This window comes from Cladophialophora carrionii, assembly GCF_000365165.1.
Source record: "Cladophialophora carrionii CBS 160.54 unplaced genomic scaffold supercont1.3, whole genome shotgun sequence".
Lineage (NCBI taxonomy): Eukaryota > Fungi > Ascomycota > Eurotiomycetes > Chaetothyriales > Herpotrichiellaceae > Cladophialophora > Cladophialophora carrionii.
In genome coordinates, this window is record NW_008481828.1 from 2,018,614 (window position 1) to 2,039,000 (window position 20,387).

The 20,387-nt window shown below is 53.6% G+C and overlaps 9 protein-coding genes across 9 annotated transcripts; 7 read left to right on the plus strand and 2 right to left on the minus strand.

Annotated features, from left to right (window-relative positions):
• Positions 1-794: 794 nt before the first annotated feature.
• G647_04122 (uncharacterized protein) lies at positions 795-1,202 on the plus strand (the record flags this gene model as incomplete). The annotated part of the gene is made up of 1 exon (XM_008728466.1): positions 795-1,202. One exon carries the CDS (start codon positions 795-797, stop codon positions 1,200-1,202), a length of 408 nt encoding a protein of 135 aa, XP_008726688.1.
• A 512-nt stretch (positions 1,203-1,714) lies between these two features.
• G647_04123 (uncharacterized protein) lies at positions 1,715-2,230 on the plus strand (the record flags this gene model as incomplete). The annotated part of the gene is made up of 2 exons (XM_008728467.1): positions 1,715-2,101; positions 2,153-2,230. The coding sequence occupies 2 exons, from the start codon at positions 1,715-1,717 to the stop codon at positions 2,228-2,230; spliced, it is 465 nt and encodes a 154-aa protein (XP_008726689.1).
• Positions 2,231-3,683: 1,453 nt separating this feature from the next.
• Positions 3,684-5,232, plus strand: G647_04124 (uncharacterized protein; the record flags this gene model as incomplete). Its single annotated transcript, XM_008728468.1, has 10 exons — positions 3,684-3,737; positions 3,793-3,994; positions 4,053-4,075; positions 4,141-4,159; positions 4,215-4,343; positions 4,407-4,429; positions 4,483-4,520; positions 4,570-4,707; positions 4,758-5,020; positions 5,072-5,232. The coding sequence occupies 10 exons, from the start codon at positions 3,684-3,686 to the stop codon at positions 5,230-5,232; spliced, it is 1,050 nt and encodes a 349-aa protein (XP_008726690.1).
• A 792-nt stretch (positions 5,233-6,024) lies between these two features.
• On the plus strand, positions 6,025-7,673 carry G647_04125 (uncharacterized protein; the record flags this gene model as incomplete). Its single annotated transcript, XM_008728469.1, has 4 exons — positions 6,025-6,220; positions 6,281-6,471; positions 6,524-7,489; positions 7,551-7,673. 4 exons carry the CDS (start codon positions 6,025-6,027, stop codon positions 7,671-7,673), a joined length of 1,476 nt encoding a protein of 491 aa, XP_008726691.1.
• Positions 7,674-8,341: 668 nt separating this feature from the next.
• On the plus strand, positions 8,342-10,278 carry G647_04126 (uncharacterized protein; the record flags this gene model as incomplete). Its single annotated transcript, XM_008728470.1, has 2 exons — positions 8,342-8,480; positions 8,531-10,278. The coding sequence occupies 2 exons, from the start codon at positions 8,342-8,344 to the stop codon at positions 10,276-10,278; spliced, it is 1,887 nt and encodes a 628-aa protein (XP_008726692.1).
• A 1,400-nt stretch (positions 10,279-11,678) lies between these two features.
• On the plus strand, positions 11,679-13,520 carry G647_04127 (uncharacterized protein; the record flags this gene model as incomplete). The annotated part of the gene is made up of 1 exon (XM_008728471.1): positions 11,679-13,520. One exon carries the CDS (start codon positions 11,679-11,681, stop codon positions 13,518-13,520), a length of 1,842 nt encoding a protein of 613 aa, XP_008726693.1.
• A 1,178-nt stretch (positions 13,521-14,698) lies between these two features.
• Positions 14,699-17,195, minus strand: G647_04128 (uncharacterized protein; the record flags this gene model as incomplete). Its single annotated transcript, XM_008728472.1, has 2 exons — positions 14,699-14,961; positions 15,020-17,195. 2 exons carry the CDS (start codon positions 17,193-17,195, stop codon positions 14,699-14,701), a joined length of 2,439 nt encoding a protein of 812 aa, XP_008726694.1.
• Positions 17,196-17,901: 706 nt separating this feature from the next.
• On the minus strand, positions 17,902-18,987 carry G647_04129 (DNA repair protein; the record flags this gene model as incomplete). Its single annotated transcript, XM_008728473.1, has 1 exon — positions 17,902-18,987. One exon carries the CDS (start codon positions 18,985-18,987, stop codon positions 17,902-17,904), a length of 1,086 nt encoding a protein of 361 aa, XP_008726695.1.
• A 293-nt stretch (positions 18,988-19,280) lies between these two features.
• Positions 19,281-20,378, plus strand: G647_04130 (farnesyl pyrophosphate synthase; the record flags this gene model as incomplete). The annotated part of the gene is made up of 2 exons (XM_008728474.1): positions 19,281-19,400; positions 19,455-20,378. 2 exons carry the CDS (start codon positions 19,281-19,283, stop codon positions 20,376-20,378), a joined length of 1,044 nt encoding a protein of 347 aa, XP_008726696.1.
• Positions 20,379-20,387: the final 9 nt, after the last annotated feature.

Sequence of the window (20,387 nt, forward strand, 5' to 3'; positions counted from 1 at the left end):
CGGGAGAGTGGGAGAGGTTTTGAGTGCAAGACGACTGACCGAACTGGTCCGCCACCAACTTCATAACGGTATATATATGTTGCCTGGTTGATCACCGGTGTATCTCAAAAGCCTCCCTGCTTTGCCGGCGGCCATACTTCGAAAGGCGCGTAGCTTTCCAGGCTCAAAACTGTTGGTCAGCTGTGCTTCTGCCACTGATCCATGGATCGGCCTGGTGTGATCTGCAACGATGAATCTTTGGCAGGTTCTCGGCTTTTATTCCACGTTGAGGACTGGTTCAAGTCCCAATCTTTGCTGATTCACATCCTGCAACAGGTGTTGAACCATTCGATTTGGCAGCCTCTACGACTTCGACCTGCCCGATAGGGACGCGTGTTCGGGGCCAGCCTCGTCGGGACTGGCTGACCGCGTCCGAACCCGAGCCGCGGACCCTTTGCCTTCCATCTTGCAGGCGGCATAGAGGAGACTTCTGCCATCGGTGCCACCGATGATAACAGACACCTTCATGACGGACTCTCAATGGTGGCCTTTGTTCTCGCTCGAACGCACTAATCATGCGATGCTTGGTCACGCTGGTGGCCTGACTTTGCGACACAGATGCACGAGCATGTCGAGTCTTGACTTTGATCAAGCACATCGCACGGCTAGTACCACTTGACCCTCGATGATGAGGAGTCATTCCGACCGCTCCAGGGGAAAGACGCATCGGGCTGGCCCACGGATAATGGTTTATAAACCACCATCCGCATCGCCGTATCTTGCTCCGTCCAAGTCCACGGACGACAATCACCAAAATGAACCTTCCCAAGCATCTCTTTCGTGCGCCAGCGCGCTGCTTGATGTCACTGCTATTCATCCTGTCCGGCGTCTCCAAGCTCACCTCAGTGGCACAAACACAACAATACATGGAAGCATATGGTGTTCCCGGGATTTTGATCTGGCCTGCCGCAGCTCTCGAAATCACCGGTGGGACCATGGTGCTGACTGGCACCTTCACGACTCCAGTATCCATCGTTCTCTCCGCATGGTGTCTCCTCACTGCGGCGATTTTCCACAAAGACCTCAAGGACCAGACACAAATGATCATGTTTCTCAAAAACATGGCCATGGCGGGTGGTTTCCTGGTGCTGGCTGAAAGCGCAACCGAGGTTTGGAACCCGAAAGCGGCAACGGGAGATCCGGAAGAATCGAGTAGGCGTTGAGCCACAACATTTCTCCTTGAAGGAGCTGACACACGGTGATAGCAGAGTCAAAAGACCGCACTCCCTTCAGGCGCTCATAGTCAGGGACTTATCAAGGCAGGGCCGAGTACCACAGGTTGGAGGTATAGATGTGGCGGATAACGAGCTCGGCCATTGGCAGCCATTTGTCGCCTTTCTCAGGTGCTAGCTCGAGTAGAGAGGCTTGTAGGGAGGAGGACTTCGTAAAAGTGCTTGATCAGCACCTGCCGATCCACCCACATGGCAGAGTATGCGTTAGCGTGGTCGATGAAAGCTAACCGTAAGTTGCGGACTCCGGCTGAGATAGGGTTCAGCTACCATTCTTGGGGAGGATTGCACTGAGGGCACCCTCCTGCCAGGGTCTGCTGCCCACCTTGATAGCCAACTATGACCATAAGTAAAGGTGCTGTGCCATGATGCTCTTACCTGAACCAAGTCGCATCCAGCCCTGTGCCAGCCTGGAGTCTCAATACCGGTGCCCTGCAGTGACCGCAATGTCTTCCCAGCCGAAAGACGTCGTCGCTCGTCTTCTTGAAAACACTTGGAACGAGTCTGTTATCAAAGAGCTCGTCGCTGTAGATGCTACATACATCTCACTATGCTACTCCGACCCTCCTCTGCACCGGATAATGGCCCATGCCGGCGTGCATGCAAAGGAAGGGCCTCAAGCAGTCATCTCCACATTCGCCAATGTTGACAAGATCTGGGCGAATGACGAATTCAAGATTGAAGCACTCTTCGGCGAGGGCCCAGATGTCGCCGTGTTCGGTCGATTCACCTACCGTTCTCGAGTGTTGAAGAAGGCATACACCTCGCCTTTTAGTATCCACTGCAAGGTCGAAGATGGACAGGTGGTATACATGCTCTTTATGGAAGATACTGTGAGCGTCTTTTGGGGCAATATCACTTCACGGCGCTGATTAAGTCGACAGTTCGGCACAGGTGCGACATTTGAGAAATCAGGCGAGAAGACCTATGAGGTTGAACCAGGAAAGAGTTTCAGTCTATAGTGTGAGCTTGATGGTGGTGCCACATGATCTGACTGGACTCCGAAGAGACTGTCGGACTTCCACAGTCATGTGAAGAGGGGAGGGAAACCCATGCCTCAACAACGGGCTTATTGAGAGGGGAGAGACATGGGAGTGAGGTGGGAGGAGGAGTGGTATGGAAATATGTTGAAGGAAATTCTTACGCAATCGCTCGTCGAAGAGGTATTCCGTAGGGCGGAGGTCAATCCTGTAGCCAAGGTGGGCGAGATTGAAGAAGGCCGGAGCTGGGTACCCAGTACTGTACGTCTCTTTGCTCCGTCACATCTTCGTCCTGAGTTGAAGCTTCTCTTCCTGTACCCATTGGGAAGACTGCTTGGCGAAATGCTGTTCCACAACCCCTCGTCACACCAACCACGTGCCGGACACAGAAGATCCGGCAGCACCTGTGCTCCCTGGTCGTGTCCGGTGACCACCCTGCGGTCCATTGCTGTTGAAGGCCTGCAATGAACCCTGTCGTGGCACCAAGACGATCCTCGCTTCGAAGCTTGCACGTCGTGTCTGAAGGGAACTGCCTGGCAATGGCACCTGTCAGCTTGGGCCAGGGACGATTGGAAAGCCGCCCGCGGTGCGGTGTGTTGTGGCTCCTCGACTAGAGTTGCCGAGCCCGGATTTACTTGACGGTACCCCGTACCCGCTCGCCTATCCTTGCCGAGAAGCTCCGGCCAACCTGTCTCGGGCCTGACGGGGGTGTACCTCTCAGACAGGATTGCGGTCCAGAGTGTTGAGCTTGCCATCACAGCTCTCACCAAGACTTCACCGAAAGGGCTCCCCAGTTTGACGTGATTGTCTACGGTCACGCCCAAGAAGGCAATCTATGCAACCCTTCCGTATCCCTCGCTCTGACTGAGCAGGTTGTGCCAACTGCTTAGGTGATAAGGTCAGTGTGGTGTAACAGACTTTGCTCTAGATCGGTCCGATGCGAAGCGGAAGGATTTTTGTCACCGGCAATGTGCGTCCCAAACTCAATCAGAATGTCGCGCTGTCAATAAAGACGGTTAATGCTTCCTTCGTGGACGTCTCTCAACCCTTTACGTCGAGTTACCTTGCAGATCCGCTGTATGGAGGCCAGTTCGAACGTGGTACTCGTGCAAGACCGTCGAATGAGAGCTGCCAACGCAGTGCAATACCGTGGGAGGCGGTGGGGGGCACAACGCACGCAGCCAAAATTGGCCATATTGGCAACCAGCACCCCATGTATCACAGGGGCACAAAGCTCCTACTGGTAGGCTCGCTGCATGCGAGTGTGCCGCCACTGCACCACCGTCTACCAGGTCTCGTATTTCAGTGCTCACCCTTTCCGGAGCATATCTCGGAACGAACGATCGTGATATCCATGAGAGCTCCCTACAGAGTCTAGCTTATGAATTAATTGTTCATGAAATCGGAGGAGTTGAGGTCTTTGGTTCTATATGCCATGTCTGAAGCTGCAGAGAATCAACGAGTTCCTCTGGATCCAGAACCTCAGCCAGTGGGTGCCATCAAGAGCTGCCCATTGGAGAACTGATATATGACATTCTGTTCAGGTCGATCCCGGACCAGCCGATGATGATATCGATTCGGCACTTGGAGATGTGAGCGCTTCTAAACCACCCGGCATTGTCCACATGACTGATCGGACACCGGCGTTACAGGGAGACGATCTTCTGTCAACGTCGTCGTTGGCATCGAGCGTGTTCGACTACATCCAAGAACACGGAAGAAGGTATAATGGCTATGGCGAGCGGAGTAGGTCGCCCTCGAGATTTTCCAGCCTTGTCGGGGGCTGACTAGTCATGCTCCGTAGCCTATGTACTTCCCAACGACGAGGTATGACGCCAGAGGAAATGACCCAGACGACTTTGGACTGATGGACTGACTACGATCGGCCGCAGATGGAATTAGATCGTCTCGGTAAGAACACGTTTGGTCAGTGCCTTCGCCAACGCTGACACACCTGGACTGTCAGATCTGCAGCACCATTTGCTCAAGATGACCTTCGGAGACAGACTGACAACTTACGAGCCCGAGCAGAGTAAAGACATCCATAACGTGCTGGACATAGGCACCGGGACAGGAATTTGGGCCATTGAATATGGTGAGTGGTGTGCAGACTAACTTGCAAGAGCGAGGCTCGAAAAGCCACTGACGTTCTCTCTAGGTGATGCTCATCCGGAGTCGATAGTGAGGCATTTCTGGCCCCGGCTCGCCGACGTATGACAGCTGACTTTCGAAAGGTGCTCGGAGTGGATGTCAGTCCCGTGCAACCGGCTTTGTAAGTCTCATTGAAACGGCTCGCAGCCTTCTGTTGATCAAGCTGGCAGTGTCCCTCCGAATGTGCGATTCGAGGTTATGGACGTGGGACAGCCCTGGTTGTTTACCACTCCATTCGACTTCATATTCAGCCGATTCATGACCGGAGCGATTGCGAATTGGCGACAGTACCTCCAAGAATGTTTTGAGTGAGGTCTTCCTCTCGACTGGAATGCGATCGTACTGACGCTGGGAACAGTAATCTGACACCAGGCGGGGCACTCGAAGTACAAGACATATCGTTCCGTCTCCGCTGCGACGATGGCTCTCTCCCAGAGGATTCGGCATTCCGCAGGTGGGCCGGATATATGCTTGAAGCGAGTATCAACCTGGGATGCCCGCTCGATAGCGTCGACTCGGTGCGGGAGCTCATGATCGAGATAGGGTTTGTCGACGTCGAGAAGAGGGCTTACTGTTGGCCGATGAACCAGTGGCCAAGGGACTCGAGGTTGAAGAAGATCGGTGAGACCCTGTTAGAGATCCCCTGTGGAGCTGCTCACTGAGAAACCACAGGGGTTTGGACTTTCCATGACTTTACCGCTTCTTTGTCGGGCATCAGCCTTGCCCTCTTCACACGAGGCTTATCCTGGTCTCCGGATGAGCTCGAGGTGTTTCTAGTCGACGTCCGGCGAGACATGAAGAACACAGCTTATCATGCATACTGGCCGATGTGAGCACGTCAGCATGTTTCAATTTTGTGGGATTGCGCAACTAACGAGTGAGACAACAGATACAGCATCTGTGGGAAGAAGCCTGATCCTGCATAACATGCAGATGCACAAGCCTAGCTCCAACCCTGCTGTGAACCCGTGGTCAACCAAAGTGTCCGGTGAAAGGGCCGTCTGCGGTCTCGAAGGCGATCTGTCGTGGGTCTGAAAGCATCGAGTGGGCCTGTCGATCAAGACCACGCTCCCATCATTTCCCCTTTGCTCGTAGCTTGAGTTATCGATTCACCCCAGCTGCAAGCGAGGACGGGCTTTTCTCATCAAGTCGATATCCCCGACAAGCTAGCAGCTTTAGTGCCGGTAGTGGCAGGCGGGTGGCAGCGGCAGTGAAGGTTTTCCAGGCGAAGCCCAGCGGATGACGAGCGGGGCACAAGGGTCGGATCACGATCCACGCATTAGCTAGCTCTTGTCAAACTCTCACTGCCCCCCGTGCCCCCTGTCACTCTGTCGCGGTGATGCTGAAGAATCGCGGACAGCTGCTGAAGATTCCCACGTGCCGCAGCCAATGCCAGTTCACTCGTCCATCACCCCACAGACAAGCCTGCTGCATGACGCCCGTTTGAGAGCTGCGTCTGCCCCCTGCTGTGTAACTTGCCCCAGATCGGGCTGTCATTCTTCCTTTTCTCGTCCTGCTCTCGGTGAGCGCTCAAGGAATACGCACCATGCGAGATCAGATCTGAAACTCGCCGGCGGTGAACACAAGAGTCAGCACATTTATCTCCTGTACTCCCACCAGCAAACATGTTCATCCTCGCCTATCTCGGCACCATACTCGCCCTGGGGTTGGCGTACCTGGCCATCGACACCATTTATAGCTGGTATCGCTTGCGACATGTCCCCGGGCCCTTCAGCGCCGGCTTCTCGAAATGGTGGCTCTTCAAACATACCTGGAATGGGACCTTGTATCTTGAGTCGGCTGAACAGTGCTTCAAGCACGGTATGTGCAACCTCAGCTCGCCCTTCCCTCAAGAGTCGCCGGGCTGACCTGCAGCTCCAGGCTCACTTGTTCGTATTGGACCCAATGACCTAATTACGAACGATCCCGACATCTTGAAGCGAATGGGTGCGCCCAGGTCTCCGTACCGTAGATCCGAGTGGTACAATGCGCTTCGCGTCGACCGCGAAAATATCCTGTCCGAGAGAGACGAGGAGAGACATGCCATGCTCCGCAACAAGATGGCTGCCGGAGTATTTGACCCCATCCCAACCCTCGACGGGTCCATGCTGACATCGTGCCCAGTATGCAGGCAAGGAGAATCCCACGCTTGAACAGGGCATAGACGACTGCATTGCGAAACTGGTAGACCTCATCGAACGAAAGTACATTTCCACCGTGGAGGAGTTCAAGCCTCTCGACTTCGCCCGCAAAGCTCAGTATCTGACCCTAGACATCATTGCCGCCGTCGCATTCGGTGGGGCGTTTGGATTCTTGGAGAAGGATGAGGACGTGTTCAAATACATCCAGACAACCGAAAGTACAATCCCGGCCATGATCCTCTGTGCGGCCTTTCCGTGGCTGTCGACCCTGTTCCAATCACCACTGATGAAGTTTCTGATGCCCAAGGATACGGACGTGTATGGCCTGGGTAGGATAATGGGAGCAGCAAGAGAGGTGGTTCAAGAGAGGTTCCAACCGGACGCAAAACCACGCATGGACATGCTAGGGTCGTTCCTTCGACATAACCTTAGCCGTGAAGATGCTGAGACGGAGGTCATGGTGCAGATCCTAGCCGGCAGCGACACCACGGCCGGCTCCATCCGTGCGACGATGCTCCACCTACTCACAAACCCACCTGTCCTTGCAAAATTGCTGGCAGAGATTCAAAGTGCAGACATATCTGATCCAATCCAAGATTCCGAAGCCCGCAAGCTGCCATATCTCCAGGCCGTGATCAAGGAAGGTCTGCGCATCCACCCACCAGTGACAGGGCTCCAGTCCAAGGTGGTCCCTCCGGGAGGTGACACGCTCAACGGGTACTATGTGCCAGCCGGTACGAGGATCGGATCCTCTGCTTGGGGAGTTTTTCTCGATCCAGGCTTGTGGGGTCCCGATGCGAGAGTGTTCCGGCCCGAACGATTTCTCGAAGGTACACCAGACGAGATCAAACGCAAGGAAATCGACATCGAGGGCATCTTCGGCTATGGCAGATCGTCGTGCCTCGGAAAAAGCGTTGCCGCGATCGAACTAAACAAGGTGTTTGTTCAGGTAAGTGGAGGACAGTCTACCTCCAAGCCGGTGTGATAGCTGACATTGTACGGGTTTGCAGCTACTTCGGAAGTTCGAATTCACCATCGTCAATCCTCAGCAACCATGGAAGTCCTTTAGTGCAGGTGTCTTCATCGTAAGCGACATGTGGTTGAGAGTCACCAAGAGGGAACAGCCACTTTGAGGGATTGTCTCCCATCCTATGCGGTAGGAACCAAAGCTCGCCTGGAAGGACGAAATAGGCCGGTACAGGATGGCCCAGGGTTACGCTAATGATTCTAATGATGGGACGTTGGGGAGTTGATGGAACGGACAGCGCACATACTTGCCTGCGGCCTGAAGCCGGCAGATACGAAACAGCCTTCCAAAACCGCGTTACCTCCTCATCAATGTGTTTCTCTTTTGCCGGTTTCACGTAACAATGAGGTCTAGTATACAGGGTGCGCTAGCTTTCAAGGACGACGACCGCAAGTCATGACGACAGGCAGCAAACCCAGCGTTGTGAGAGGTGCGGAGATGTGAGATTGAGTGCCCGAAGTAGGTTTTACGAGTGCCAAAACCGTTCAAGGTACGCTCGTACTTCAGCGCCGGGCAGTGCTTCGCCCACGCCCACGGCAGCGGAACGTGGCTTCCGCGTGCACTTGCTTATCGCTAACTTAGAACTTATCGGACCGGCAGTCGGCCGTATTCCATCCGTATTGATTGTCAAATAGTCATCATCAATGCGGTCTATGTGGCCGCATGTGCGCCCTTCGCTGGCGACAAAGCCTTTGCTCATACCTCCCTCGACATACGACTTTGTTTGCCATATCTTCATCCAGATTGACAGCTTGAGAGCACGCCGTGACAACAATGGCCGCCGCCATGGAGAAGCCCGCGCCAAGGGACATGTCCCATCACTATTCCCGCGTCACCAATCGCCGCATCGCAAGTCAGATGAAGCAGTTTTACAAGTACTTCGCCATTCCCGGCATTGGCAATCTTGCCGGAGGTATGTTGCCTTAACTATGTGAGGAATATGTCGGTCGTTGACAGATCAAGGTCTTCCAAACCCCGGGTACTTCCCTTACGATACACTCGAAGCACAAACAGCGGTTCCTGATCGGTTCAAGCCAACTCCCAATAAGCCTGTCGACCCGCCCGCATCTTCGGAAGCTCCAACGGCTTCCCGAGTGCTTGTGCCTCACGATTCTGCCGAACCAAACGTCTTGCGCAAGATTGATCTGACGACGGCCCTGCAATATGGCACCGCGCAGGGATATCCTCCCCTCTACACATTCATCCGATCTTTTGCACAGGCAAACTTGCATCCCAATGTCCCGTACAAAGGAGGTCCAGAGGTCATCCTTACCTGCGGCTCGACCGACGGCTTCTCCAAGACCATCGAATGCTTGAGCAACATTTGGGATGAGGAAAGAGATTGGATCCGGGAACGAGAGGGAATCTTATGCGAAGAATTTGCCTACATGAACGCCATCCAGGCAGCACGACCTCGCGGTCTCAATGTCGTGCCCGTCGCTATCGATGACGAAGGGATGATGGCGTATGGCAAGGGAGGGCTCCAGGATGTCTTGGTCAAGTGGGACAAGAACAAGGGTAAGAGACCACACTTGATGTACACCGTGACCATGGGTCAGAATCCGACCTCGGGCCTGCTTTCCTTGAAGAGACGGAAGGAAATCTATGCTTTGTGCCAAAAGTACGACATTATCATTGTGGAGGATGACCCCTACTGGTACCTGCAATATCCGTCAGCAAACAAGCTCTCGTTGGAGACCAGAGGAAAAGTGATCTCGGAGAATTTCCCGACCAGCTCGCACAACTACAACACAAACTCGGGAGGCAAATCAAGCGGATTCCCGTTCTTGGATAGTCTTGTCCCATCTTATCTCTCTGTCGACGTGGATGGCAGAGTAGTGCGCTTGGATACTTTCAGCAAGACTGTAGCACCAGGCTGCCGATTGGGTTGGATCACAGCTCAACCCGCAGTGGTGGAGAGGATTCTGCGCATTACTGAGACGAGCACTCAACAGCCCAGTGGATTTGTACAGAGCATAATCGCAGAGCTTATCATGGGCCCGTCGGCAAACGGCGACGCAGGCAAGGGAGGCAGCAAGGACGGTAGTGGGTGGAAAGTTGATGGGTGGGTTCGGTGGCTTGAGGGCCTCAGGGGCAATTATGAGAGGCGCATGCAGCTGATGGCATCGACTCTCGAGGAAGGAAAGCACCTCATCCAGGACTCGAAGCCCAGGTCGAACGCATTTGCACCGGACGATGTCGAATACGAGGTCGTGCACAAGACACAAATGTACGACTTTGTTTATCCTATGGCTGGCATGTTTCTTTGGCTGCATGCCCGGTTTGAGACACATCCTCTCTTCAACGACGTTGACCACGAACGACTATACCGGGCACTGTGGATTCTCCTAACAACTGAGCCGTACCGGGTTCTGGTGGCTCCCGGCCAGATGTTTTCCCCTACACCCGAGATCGCCAAACAGAAGGGCTGGCAGTATTATCGATTGTGTTTTGCCGCAGTGGACGAAGATTTGCTCAAGAAGCACAGTGACCACATCGTTGCCGCATTCCGACATTTCTGGACCATTGAAGATGTCAAGGAGATTGACAAGCTTCTCGAAGAAGATGATGAGGCTCTGGAGGCAAGGTCGGGCGAACTCGCTACGCAAGATCAGGTGAGCTCAAATGAGTCTTCATCGCCAATATCGAAGCGTCCGACACTGACACAGATCCTACAGAGCTCGTTTGCAGCAAACCCGATCATCTGCTGATTTAGGATATTTGCACCGGCCAGCAATCCGAGCCAAGACTGGCGTCTGCATGTATGGCAACCTGGAGAGATAGATAGCTACCACAAGGCCGTATCTCTATACAAGCAATATCTATGCATGTACCGATAGATCGTTTTCATGTTTTTGGGAGGTGTGTCAGGTGGCTATACATTCACCTAGGACCATACTTATCAGCCCACCGACGGAGAACGGTTGGAGCAAAACGACCGATTATTCCCATTCTTGGGATTGACGGCCAAGGACGATGCTGGCCGAGGTCAGAACCAGAGTATTACCTACGAGCTAACCCAAGACTGTTGGGATCATGTCGCTGGATATGGCAAAGTTATGCATCGAAGTTATGCAAAGTCGTGGCATTGACAAGACCGCCGTGGGCAATACCATTAAATTGAGACATTATACTCATCTGACATCAGATTGTGCGATTGAGATGGGTTTGGAGCATTGCGACACCAGCCACCCTGCACAAGATGGGCAATACTCGACCTTTCCCGTACGAGTAGCAAGATTCCGAGCGGAGCATACTCCGTACTCTTCAAACTGCTCGCTGGCGGCGAATGCAGCAAGTTGCGAAACTATAAGCCTGCAACGCCGCTTATGTTCCAAGCGACTACGGGACAGTGTCAATGGTGACCAACCAGTACTCGTGAGTGTGCCATGCGGGATGAAAGCCCTTGGTGAATAAATAGATGTCTGCCTTGTGCTTTGAAACAATGAATGAGTTAATGTACTACTGTACGGAGTATGTAGTGTGTATTTGTGTCTCCTCTTGGCGGCTGAAGGGACATCAATGAAGATTCCACCAAGTCCAATTGATTGCCCCTCCAACACCTCGTGCCATTACTGGCTGCCTGAGATGCACCGTCCCATGTCGTGTGCCGAGCCGCTAGCCAAGACGCTAAGTATCTTGCCTCCGCTCTCTCCATTCACATTTCTCCATCATTGTCACTGTTCGCTCTCTGCCCCAGGATCAAGTCAACCTTATGCACATCTCGCATAGCTTATCGGGCGCCACTCCAGGTGCACGCAGCTCCCCGTTGCGGCCATCAGACGTCCACTTATCCCCTCCATCTTCGCCTACCCGTGGCAGCACCGATTCCACCCAAGCCGTATCTGGCAGGATGATGCTGCCGACACGGAGGAGCTTACCCAGTACGCCCCATGTGCCTGTAGCTTCCTTGTCCGTAGCTTGCAGCTTTCCGCGAGACCAACTTTTTCCAGAAGGAAGCTCCAACTGCTCCTTCCGGCTCGTGACAGCTACGATGAGGATCTGATAAAGACTCGGCTGCGCCCTTCGCGCCCAAGGTGAGCCTTTTCACCTGTCGTTCTGACTTGTCACTCACTCAACGCCGCGCTGTCACTTTTAACAGTGGGCAATCATGCTGCTCACATCTCTCTTCGCGCTGGCAGCCTTCTTGCAGCCTACCTTCTCCTGTGACGACCATGACTGGACCTCCCCATTTATCGGAGGCTACGTAGACCATGGCTTGATGAGAAGACACGACCTGGCCAAAAGAATCCAGCCGGCTGCTCTACCCGCACCTCCGCAAAAGATCAAAGACTTGCACTGGGGTCAGGTCAATTTCCTCCATACGACAGACACTCATGGTTGGCTAGCGGGTCACCTGCTCGATGACAACTACAGCGCCGACTATGGCGACTTCGCCGACTTCGTCCAGAAGATGAAGGCCAAGGCTGATGTTTACGGTGTGGACCTCCTGCTGGTTGACTCGGGCGATTTGCACGACGGAACTGGCTTTGGAGATGCCACCACACCCAACGGCCAACTCACTCTTCCCATCTTCCAGAAACTCCCCTATGACCTGCTGTCGATCGGAAACCATGAGCTCTACACGACCGAGATTGCAAACAACACGTATCACAATTTTGCACCACGATGGGGAGGCCGATATGTTACGTCCAATGTCGACTTTAACCTCACAGGGACTCCCGTACCGTTCTCCAACAGATACGCATACTGGAAGTCGAAGCAGGGCATTCGAATCATGGCATTTGCCTTTCTCTTCAACTTTACGGGCAACAGTAATGCTACGGTCGTCACGCCGGTTGGCGACGCAGTCAAACAATCTTGGTTCCAGCAACAGGTCAAGAGAACAGACATCGATATGTTTTTGGTTGCCGGCCACATTACCCTCCGCAATTCGACCGAATGGGGACTGATATATGCCGCCATTCGTCAATATCATCCCAGGACCCCTATTCAGATATTCGGAGGCCATCGACACGTGCGGGATGCCGTAGTCTTCGATTCGTCTGCCCTGGGTATTGCCTCTGGCAGATACTGCGAGACTGTGGGATGGGTATCGGTTGATGGCCTTCCCAAAAACGTGACCAAAGCTAAATCGCCTATGGGCAGTGCCACCAAGATCACCCAGAAGCCATCCGCTGTGCCTGGTGTGAAGCCATACCTCAACTCCACGCTGTCTTATTCGCGTCAATATCTCGACTTTAATCGGTACAGCTTCGAGTTCCACACGGGCACCAATGAGCAGACCTTCAACAGCACTCTCGGTGTGAGCATCAGCAAGAATATCACGGCATCAGTCGACAGCCTTCCTGAACTTACTGAGAAGCTTGGCTGCTGTCCGGCAGACTACTACCTCGACCGCTTCCCCATCAGCTCGAATCAAAGTCTGTTTCACTACTTGACCAATGTCGTCTTCCCAGCCGTTGTGGTCGATCCGAATCGCACCGACATGCCTCGAATCATCCTTACCAATACAGGAGGGTTCCGCTATGATCTGCTGCAAGGTCCCTTCACGATAGATAACGCGTATCAGACGAATCCCTACACTAACTATTGGCTGCGGATGACGGCACCGTGGTCCTCGGCCAAGAACTTGCTCTCGAACATGCAAACGGACAGAGTCTTCAAACGAGCCGACACTCCCGTGAACGCTACGACCTTGGTCGTGACCCCTGGCTACGTCACTAAGGATGACTTGGGCAACGACGGTGACAACATCGCTCACACCAACCAAGGCTACTCGGCCTCGCCGCACTACGTTCAAGCAAACGTCAGTGTGTCTAACATTACTGACGATACGCTTGTGGATGTGTACGGAACGAGTTTCTTCACCCCTGCGGCCGGCAAATACCTGACTGGAAACACGAGTGATTGGGTCAACGCCGATGGCAACTTTTCCAGTTTTGACACCTTGCCGAGGATGGCACGCTTGTACTGGAGCAAGGATTGTTAAGATGTAACAAGGGAGAACATGGTTGTGAGTGGGTATAGATTCCTCAGTTAGAGATGTGAAGAATCCCGATTTATGAAGCATAATCATGGAGAACCTACCTACTATGAGTAAATGAGTAGCATAATCCAAATAATTATAGGCGATACGTTCGAGATCCACCACAAAATTACTCTCCACCCTCAAGCAGGAATGATAGCACTGACCCTCGGACCCTCCACCGACCAAAACACCTGCGTACGCGCCTCAGCTCGAAACCTCCGGTTCCAGCACGGGATGCCGCGGGGAGGAGGTCTTTTTGAAAGCCGCCGAAGGTGAGTGACGACGCCCTCAAACTGACCAACGACAGCACGCTCTCCAAAATCCCGTAGTCAAGCCCAGCAACACACACGAGAAAGATGAGCGAGCCGCTTGTTCGGTAAGGGATTGCTTTCCAGTGGGCATGAAGGTATAAAAAGATCGAGGTGGCGTCGGCCATTGTATCGCACCATCGCATTGTGTGTGTGTGCCTCTCTACCTCGTACCAGAAGAAAGAGTAATGTTCTCACCACGTTGTACGTACGCGTTGTAGAGCAGACGGCTCGACTTGGAATACTGTTACTGTAGGAAGCGTTACGTCGTGTCGTGTCGTGTCGTGTCGTGTCGTGTCGTGTCGTGTCGTGTCGTGTCGTGTCGTGTCGTGTCGTGTCGTGGAAGTACTGGCACTACATACAGGTAGGTACCTCAACTATGTACCTTAGGACGAGAGGGATGGCAGTGGACTGTAGACTGTATGTACTCCGTACTCCGTGCTGGAATGGATTCGTTAGGGAATAAGCTACCTAGGGTATGTATATCAACAAGCACACAAATACCACGTTGGGACTGCTCCTTCGTGTTTGTGCTTGTGCTTGTGTTTGTTCTTCTCTGCCGACTGATATGGACTCAATACATGGGTATCTATTTATGCGCAGTCGGGTGTGGGACTGGTCGATGTAAGATCAGCCAGAATAGTTCCTTGTAGTTACACACGATATGATTCTAGTTAGAGCGAGTATTAAGCACAGGAAACTAAAGGACGACGCTTTAAGAGAAAACGCACTTGGTCAGGTCATGGGGATGGCATTATCTTCAAAAATGGATACACACGGATATCTCTCATCGGGGGCAGTGCATGGATGTCTGTGAGTCATTTGCCAGCATCAAGTTCGGGAGAATACCTTGACGGCACCGTCGCCGCCGCAGCTGATGACCCATCGCCCGTCCGGACTCCAGACCACACCACAGACACCCTCGCCCCTCATGATGCGATGACTCGAGATCTCTTGTGTACAACTTCGCTTCTCGAGCGACCAGAACCGTAAACTCGCGTCGTGACCTCCCGAAACCAATTCTTTGCCGTCTGGTGATAATGACAAGGAAGAAATCGCCGATGGATGTGCAAGCATGGTGTATGTGCATTGCCCTGGTGGAGTGATTGTCAGTGAAAAAGTAGGCAGGAACAGGGGAGAGACAAAACATACCGCTATTCGCGTCAAAGAACCGAATGTATCGATCCTCATATCCCGCAATGACCACTCCTTCAACTCCGCCTTCAGACCCGGTTGCACCGTGAACAACGTCGTCTTCCCCCATCGATCCACGTCGGCCGGGCGCGACTGAGTCTCTGGTATCAAAGCCTGTGCTACTAGCGACAACGGCGTTGATTCCCGTGTTTGGCGTGCCGTCGTACGTTTCTTGACTGGCCATGCCGACGATTTCTTCGCCCGTCCGTGTGTCGAATACTAGCACACTCGCGTCGGTGTATCCAACAACGAAACTCTCGCCATGATTGCCCAGTGGTGAAATGGACGTTGGCGCCGGTTTATCTGCTCGCTCTATCCGGTGCACCAAGCTGTAGTTGAACGGTGTCGCACTGGCTATACTTGGTTGTGGTGAGCTGGGGAAATTGGAGCCCGCAGATATCGAGTTGGCTCTGCGACTGCCCCTTGCTGATCGACTTCCGGCATGCGGCGACGTAAGCTGAGGTGGCGTACTGACAGACCAGATAAGTATCGTCCCGTCCGCACCGCCAGCGACAAGGAGAACCCTGTCCGGGCCTCCAAATTGCGAACAGCGATCCCCAAGAATGGTGCCTGTTGAGCCTGGTAAGCAGCACAGAGCCCAGACAGCATCCTTGTGTCCTTCGAGCGTTGCTTTGGCATCGACCCGACCACGCTCCCAAACTTTGACTGTGGCATCTTCGCCGCCGGAGAAGATCCACCCATCGCCGGCAGCACGGCCACCGCTCGAAAAGCTCAAAGATGCAGGGCATGCTGCTAATGAACAGACCGCTCCCAGGTGTCCACGATGAGTAAAGTGAGCTATTCGGTCCAAATCATCTCCCAGCGCAACGTTGTGAGTGTAGGTTGCCGGGATGTGCCACCGCTTCACACCACCGTCATCACTTGCTGTGCAAAATTCGGGCTCCGATGGACTGCCGCCACCAGTGAAAACGACGGCGCGGACGACATCTAAGTGTCCTCTCATGGCGAACCTGACTTTGAACTGTGATGCGTCCGATTTGACTCCCAGATCCTTCGCGTCGTTGCTACCTTCGCTGCGCCGCCTTCCACCCATGCTCTTCCGACGATACGAGCCCGGTGCTCGAGGCGGAGATTTGGAAGGTATCAGATTGGCGCTGGGGAATAGTTCGGTATCAGGCCTTTGTGGCGGCACCTCGACAGGCTTCTCCGAGGCTGGTGGGCCATCATCGAAATCCCATCCGTCAGATACTTCCTGCTTGGGTTCGTCCATGGTTCTCATTTCGGTTTGATCTTTCAGCGGGATTTCCTGTCCATAAGCATCGAAGCTGTGGGATATGGATTCCACAGGGTCTTCAACCACCGGCATCGATTCATTGAAGAAATTCTTTCTGGGGTCGACCACAGGAATAGATTGGACGACTTGGTCGGGTATCCGCCGGTCTACCACACTGGGTTGAATTTCTGAATTGTTGATCGCGGTGGTCGTTCGTGTAATAGGGTTCGGCTCTCCATACTGTGTCGGCTGTTGAACAGCATTCTCCCTGACCATTGCGACATTACGATGCTGCTGTTGTTTGACCTGCTGCAATTGTAGATAGGCTTCTTGGAGCTCTTGTTGTGTGGGCTGTCGCCCTTGGAAGGCATGGGATCCGTTGGTAGACGGCACAAGTTCGTTGGTCTCTGGTGGTACATGGGTTGTCGGTAAGACGTGATACGTGATTTCGGAGGAGCACTTTGTAAGGAAGCCTTTGGACTTGTCGCGCTCCTTTTCTTGTCGGATTCCCTGCGCTAGGTGGTGATCGGGATCGATCTCAGCGTCAAAATGGCTGATAGCTTTGATATGCAGATCTGTCTTGTGTGAATAACTGTGATAGCCGCGTCCGGGAGAAATCATACCTTTGCCCGCAGCCTTCAGCTCTTCCCGCGCCAGGTCTTTGGCGTCTTTGTGGCTGTCCACGGGTTCGCCTTTGCTGGCATTTCTCGCCCTCTCCCGTTCTTTCTTGAGCGCTGTCTCTAAGAGTTTGACGTGCCGTTCCAGGGAGACGCGCATGCCCTTGCTTGTCCTGGTCTCTCCTTCCAGGATGGCTATCCTGTTTCTCATTTCTTCGCGCTCGATTTCCCACGCATTTCTGTCTCGCTCATGTCGGTGCCATTCTGTCTGCAGAAAGCGCATGACCCCTGTCCGCGGTCGTCAGTACTATAACAGCGCTCATGCGAGAAGTCTCCCACCTTGTAATGTGTATGCTTGCACTCCAGTCGCTTCTCCGGCAGCCATTCCTCCTACGGCGCCTCCTCCAGCTCCGGACTGCCACGCCATGATGCGCTTTCTGGCGCTGCTGTGCTTGTGATGCTCTCATCTAGCCATGTTGGTGGACTACGAGGGCTGGAAAGTGGTCACGCTGTCATTAACCGAGGAGATGCCACCGATGCGGAGGGATCGAAGTCGGAGTCGAGAGGCAGGAAAAGACTGTAGATTGGCAATGACGACTACCAGGGTGTCGTCAGGGTTGGACGAAGTGCTCACGTTGGTTGCGTGGACAGCCACGCTGCTGAATGATTTCAAGTCTGGAGGTTGTCTCCTGGTCGAAGCGCGAGCACAGCTGCGACTTTCTTTCCGCAGGCTGAGCTGCCGCGACCAAAGTCAATTAGCGCCAGGCCGGCGGTTTGACTGCGGCTAAAGGACAACGGCACTTTCTTCTCTTTCTACTTTCTTCACTTTCTTCACTTTCACCTCTCGATAACTACAACTGGTTGCAATCTGGACGGTGCAAGAAGCAGATCCAGATGCGCAAAGTACATCACGGTGTATTCATCACGGTGCATTCATCACGGAAACTCATCATGCATTCGGGTATCGTCATCACCTCAGTCCGCTAGCATTACAGCTCGAGTTCTTCCACTTCCAGCCCACATATAGTACATGTCTTGACGGGAAACCCGGTTTCGGGATTGTCAATGGGCTGTCCAAACTCGTGGATATGTTTGCCACCACTCATATCGTCTCCGAAATTCCCAGGGGCGCCGCCTTTCTTGCTCCGCTGGTATGCCTCGACCCTGGTCCTCTTCTTCAGGTCCGCCAGCTTCGACTTGAATTTATTCTCCTTTCGCTTCTTTTTCTCTGTCTCTCGGTTCTGGAACTCCGCATCTAGCGCTTCTGCCGATCCCCATTTCTTGTCCGAGAAGGCATACTCCTCGACCTGACATCTCAGATACAAGAACATGTTGTGCCACGTCGATTTGTGAGGGTTGGGTCTTTCGAGATGCGGAAGCAGATTCTCGTCTTTCAATTCGGGATCTGTCAGGAGGTAATCCTCCTTTGCTTCTGTCTTGGTGAGCAGGCTGTATTTCTCGGGGAACTTGTCTTTGCAGGTGTTGCACACGGCGAGGTTAAACACATCAAGCCATTTCCAGTCAACTTCCAAAGTCCCACACTCGCGGCACGACTTGGTTTTCTGGTCTGTCATGGCAGTGATTCCGGGCTCGAAAGGACCGGCTTGACGATTTCGCAGCGACCGCAGCAGTTGCTGTCTTTCCCATTCCTTCTCGGTCAGATGGGACGGCTTCTGGTCCTTTTCATCGGCGTGTAGCGCCTTGTTGTACGGGTCATCTTCTTGAGTCAAGAACCCACCCTTTGTATCCGCCATCTTGCTGAAATCATAGTCGACATACTTTGCAAAGTTGCGCGCCGGCTGAATAGCCTCAAGCGGCCGATTTGCTTCGTTTCGGGCATCGCGGTTCGTCGCTGCTGGAGCCTCAGAATATGTAGCGTACGAGCGCTTCTGGCCTGCGGCCGAAGAGTCAGATCTTCGTAGGGGTGCGGTTGCTGCGACTTCTGCCTCTCTTTGTTCCCGAAGCGCTTTGGCTTTGAGACGATTAATCTCGATCCTCCTCACTTGCTCTGGGGTCAGCGGCGACTGAGGCTTGGCCGTAGCCTGGGGAGGAGGCGTCGAGGGTCGGGCAGGCATATTTGTACCGACCATGATAAAGAGGGTAGAAGGAGGCAGCAACCGTCAATGACGGGATGAGAAGCACGGCAAAGGCATGTGGCGCATGCGACTCCCCTTCCCTGGCACGTGCCTGGCTCGATGCTCAGTGTCAGCCACAGGTTGTCGGCGCCACTCGGGGAAGCAGACTCCGACCCCCGCCGTGCCCGCCAGGAACAGGTGTGACAGGTGCGCATCTCCAAAATGTTTTTCTGCTCCCCCTCATCCATTGAAAGATTGTCGGTCAAGGAAGCTTTCACTTGGGCATCATAGCCATGGCGACGAAGACAACTCGCACAGACTTCACCGACGTCTTTCCCTCGCTGGTCGAGGACTTGCTGGGAGAGTGTCGAAAGTTCAATCTCCCCGACAATGCGCTACAATGGTTCGAGAAAGTACTTCGCACCGCAAGCCGTGCGACTTGCCCACTCAGCTAATCCTGCTGGCAGTCTCTCAACACGAACACGCCGACGGGCAAGCTCAACAGAGGCATGTCTGTGCCGGATACGGCCTCTCAACTGCTCGGACGCTCTCTCTCCCCTGAAGAATTTAAAGATCTTGCCACCCTCGGCTGGCTCACCGAACTGCTGCAAGCATTCTTTCTCGTGAGCGACGACATCATGGACTCGAGTATAACCCGACGCGGAGAACCCTGCTGGTACCGCCATCCGGGTGTGGGTATGATCGCCATCAACGATGCCTTCATGCTGGAGTCCTCTATCTATCTCATCCTCAAGAAACGGTTCCGCAGCCACCCCGCCTATCTTGACCTCGTGGAGCTCTTCCACGAGGTTACCTGGCAAACCGAGCTGGGCCAGCTGTGCGATCTGATCACGGCGCCCGAAGATGATGTCGACCTCAACAACTTCAGCATGGCAAAATACACCTTCATCGTCATCTACAAGACCGCGTATTACTCCTTCTACCTTCCTGTCGCCCTGGCGCTGTACTATTTGCGACTGGCAACCCCCAAGAACCTGAAACAATCAGAAGACATTCTCATCCCGCTGGGCGAGTACTTCCAGATTCAAGACGACTACCTCGACGCATTCGGTGATCCTGCTGTGATTGGCAAGATCGGCACCGACATCAAGGACAACAAGTGTGGGTGGTTGATTAATCAGGCATTGCAGATAGTCACCCCCGAGCAGAGAAGGCTGCTGGACGAGAATTATGGGCAGAAGGATGATGCGAAAGAGGCGAAGGTGAAGGAGCTGTACAATGAGCTTCAGCTCGAGAAGAGATACCAGGAATACGAAGAGAAGAGGGTTGGGGAGTTGAGGCAGTTGATGGCCGCGGTGGACGAAAGTGAAGGTCTCAAAAAGGGGGTGTTTGAGACGTTCCTTGCAAAGATCTACAAGAGGAGTAAATAGGTATGGTGT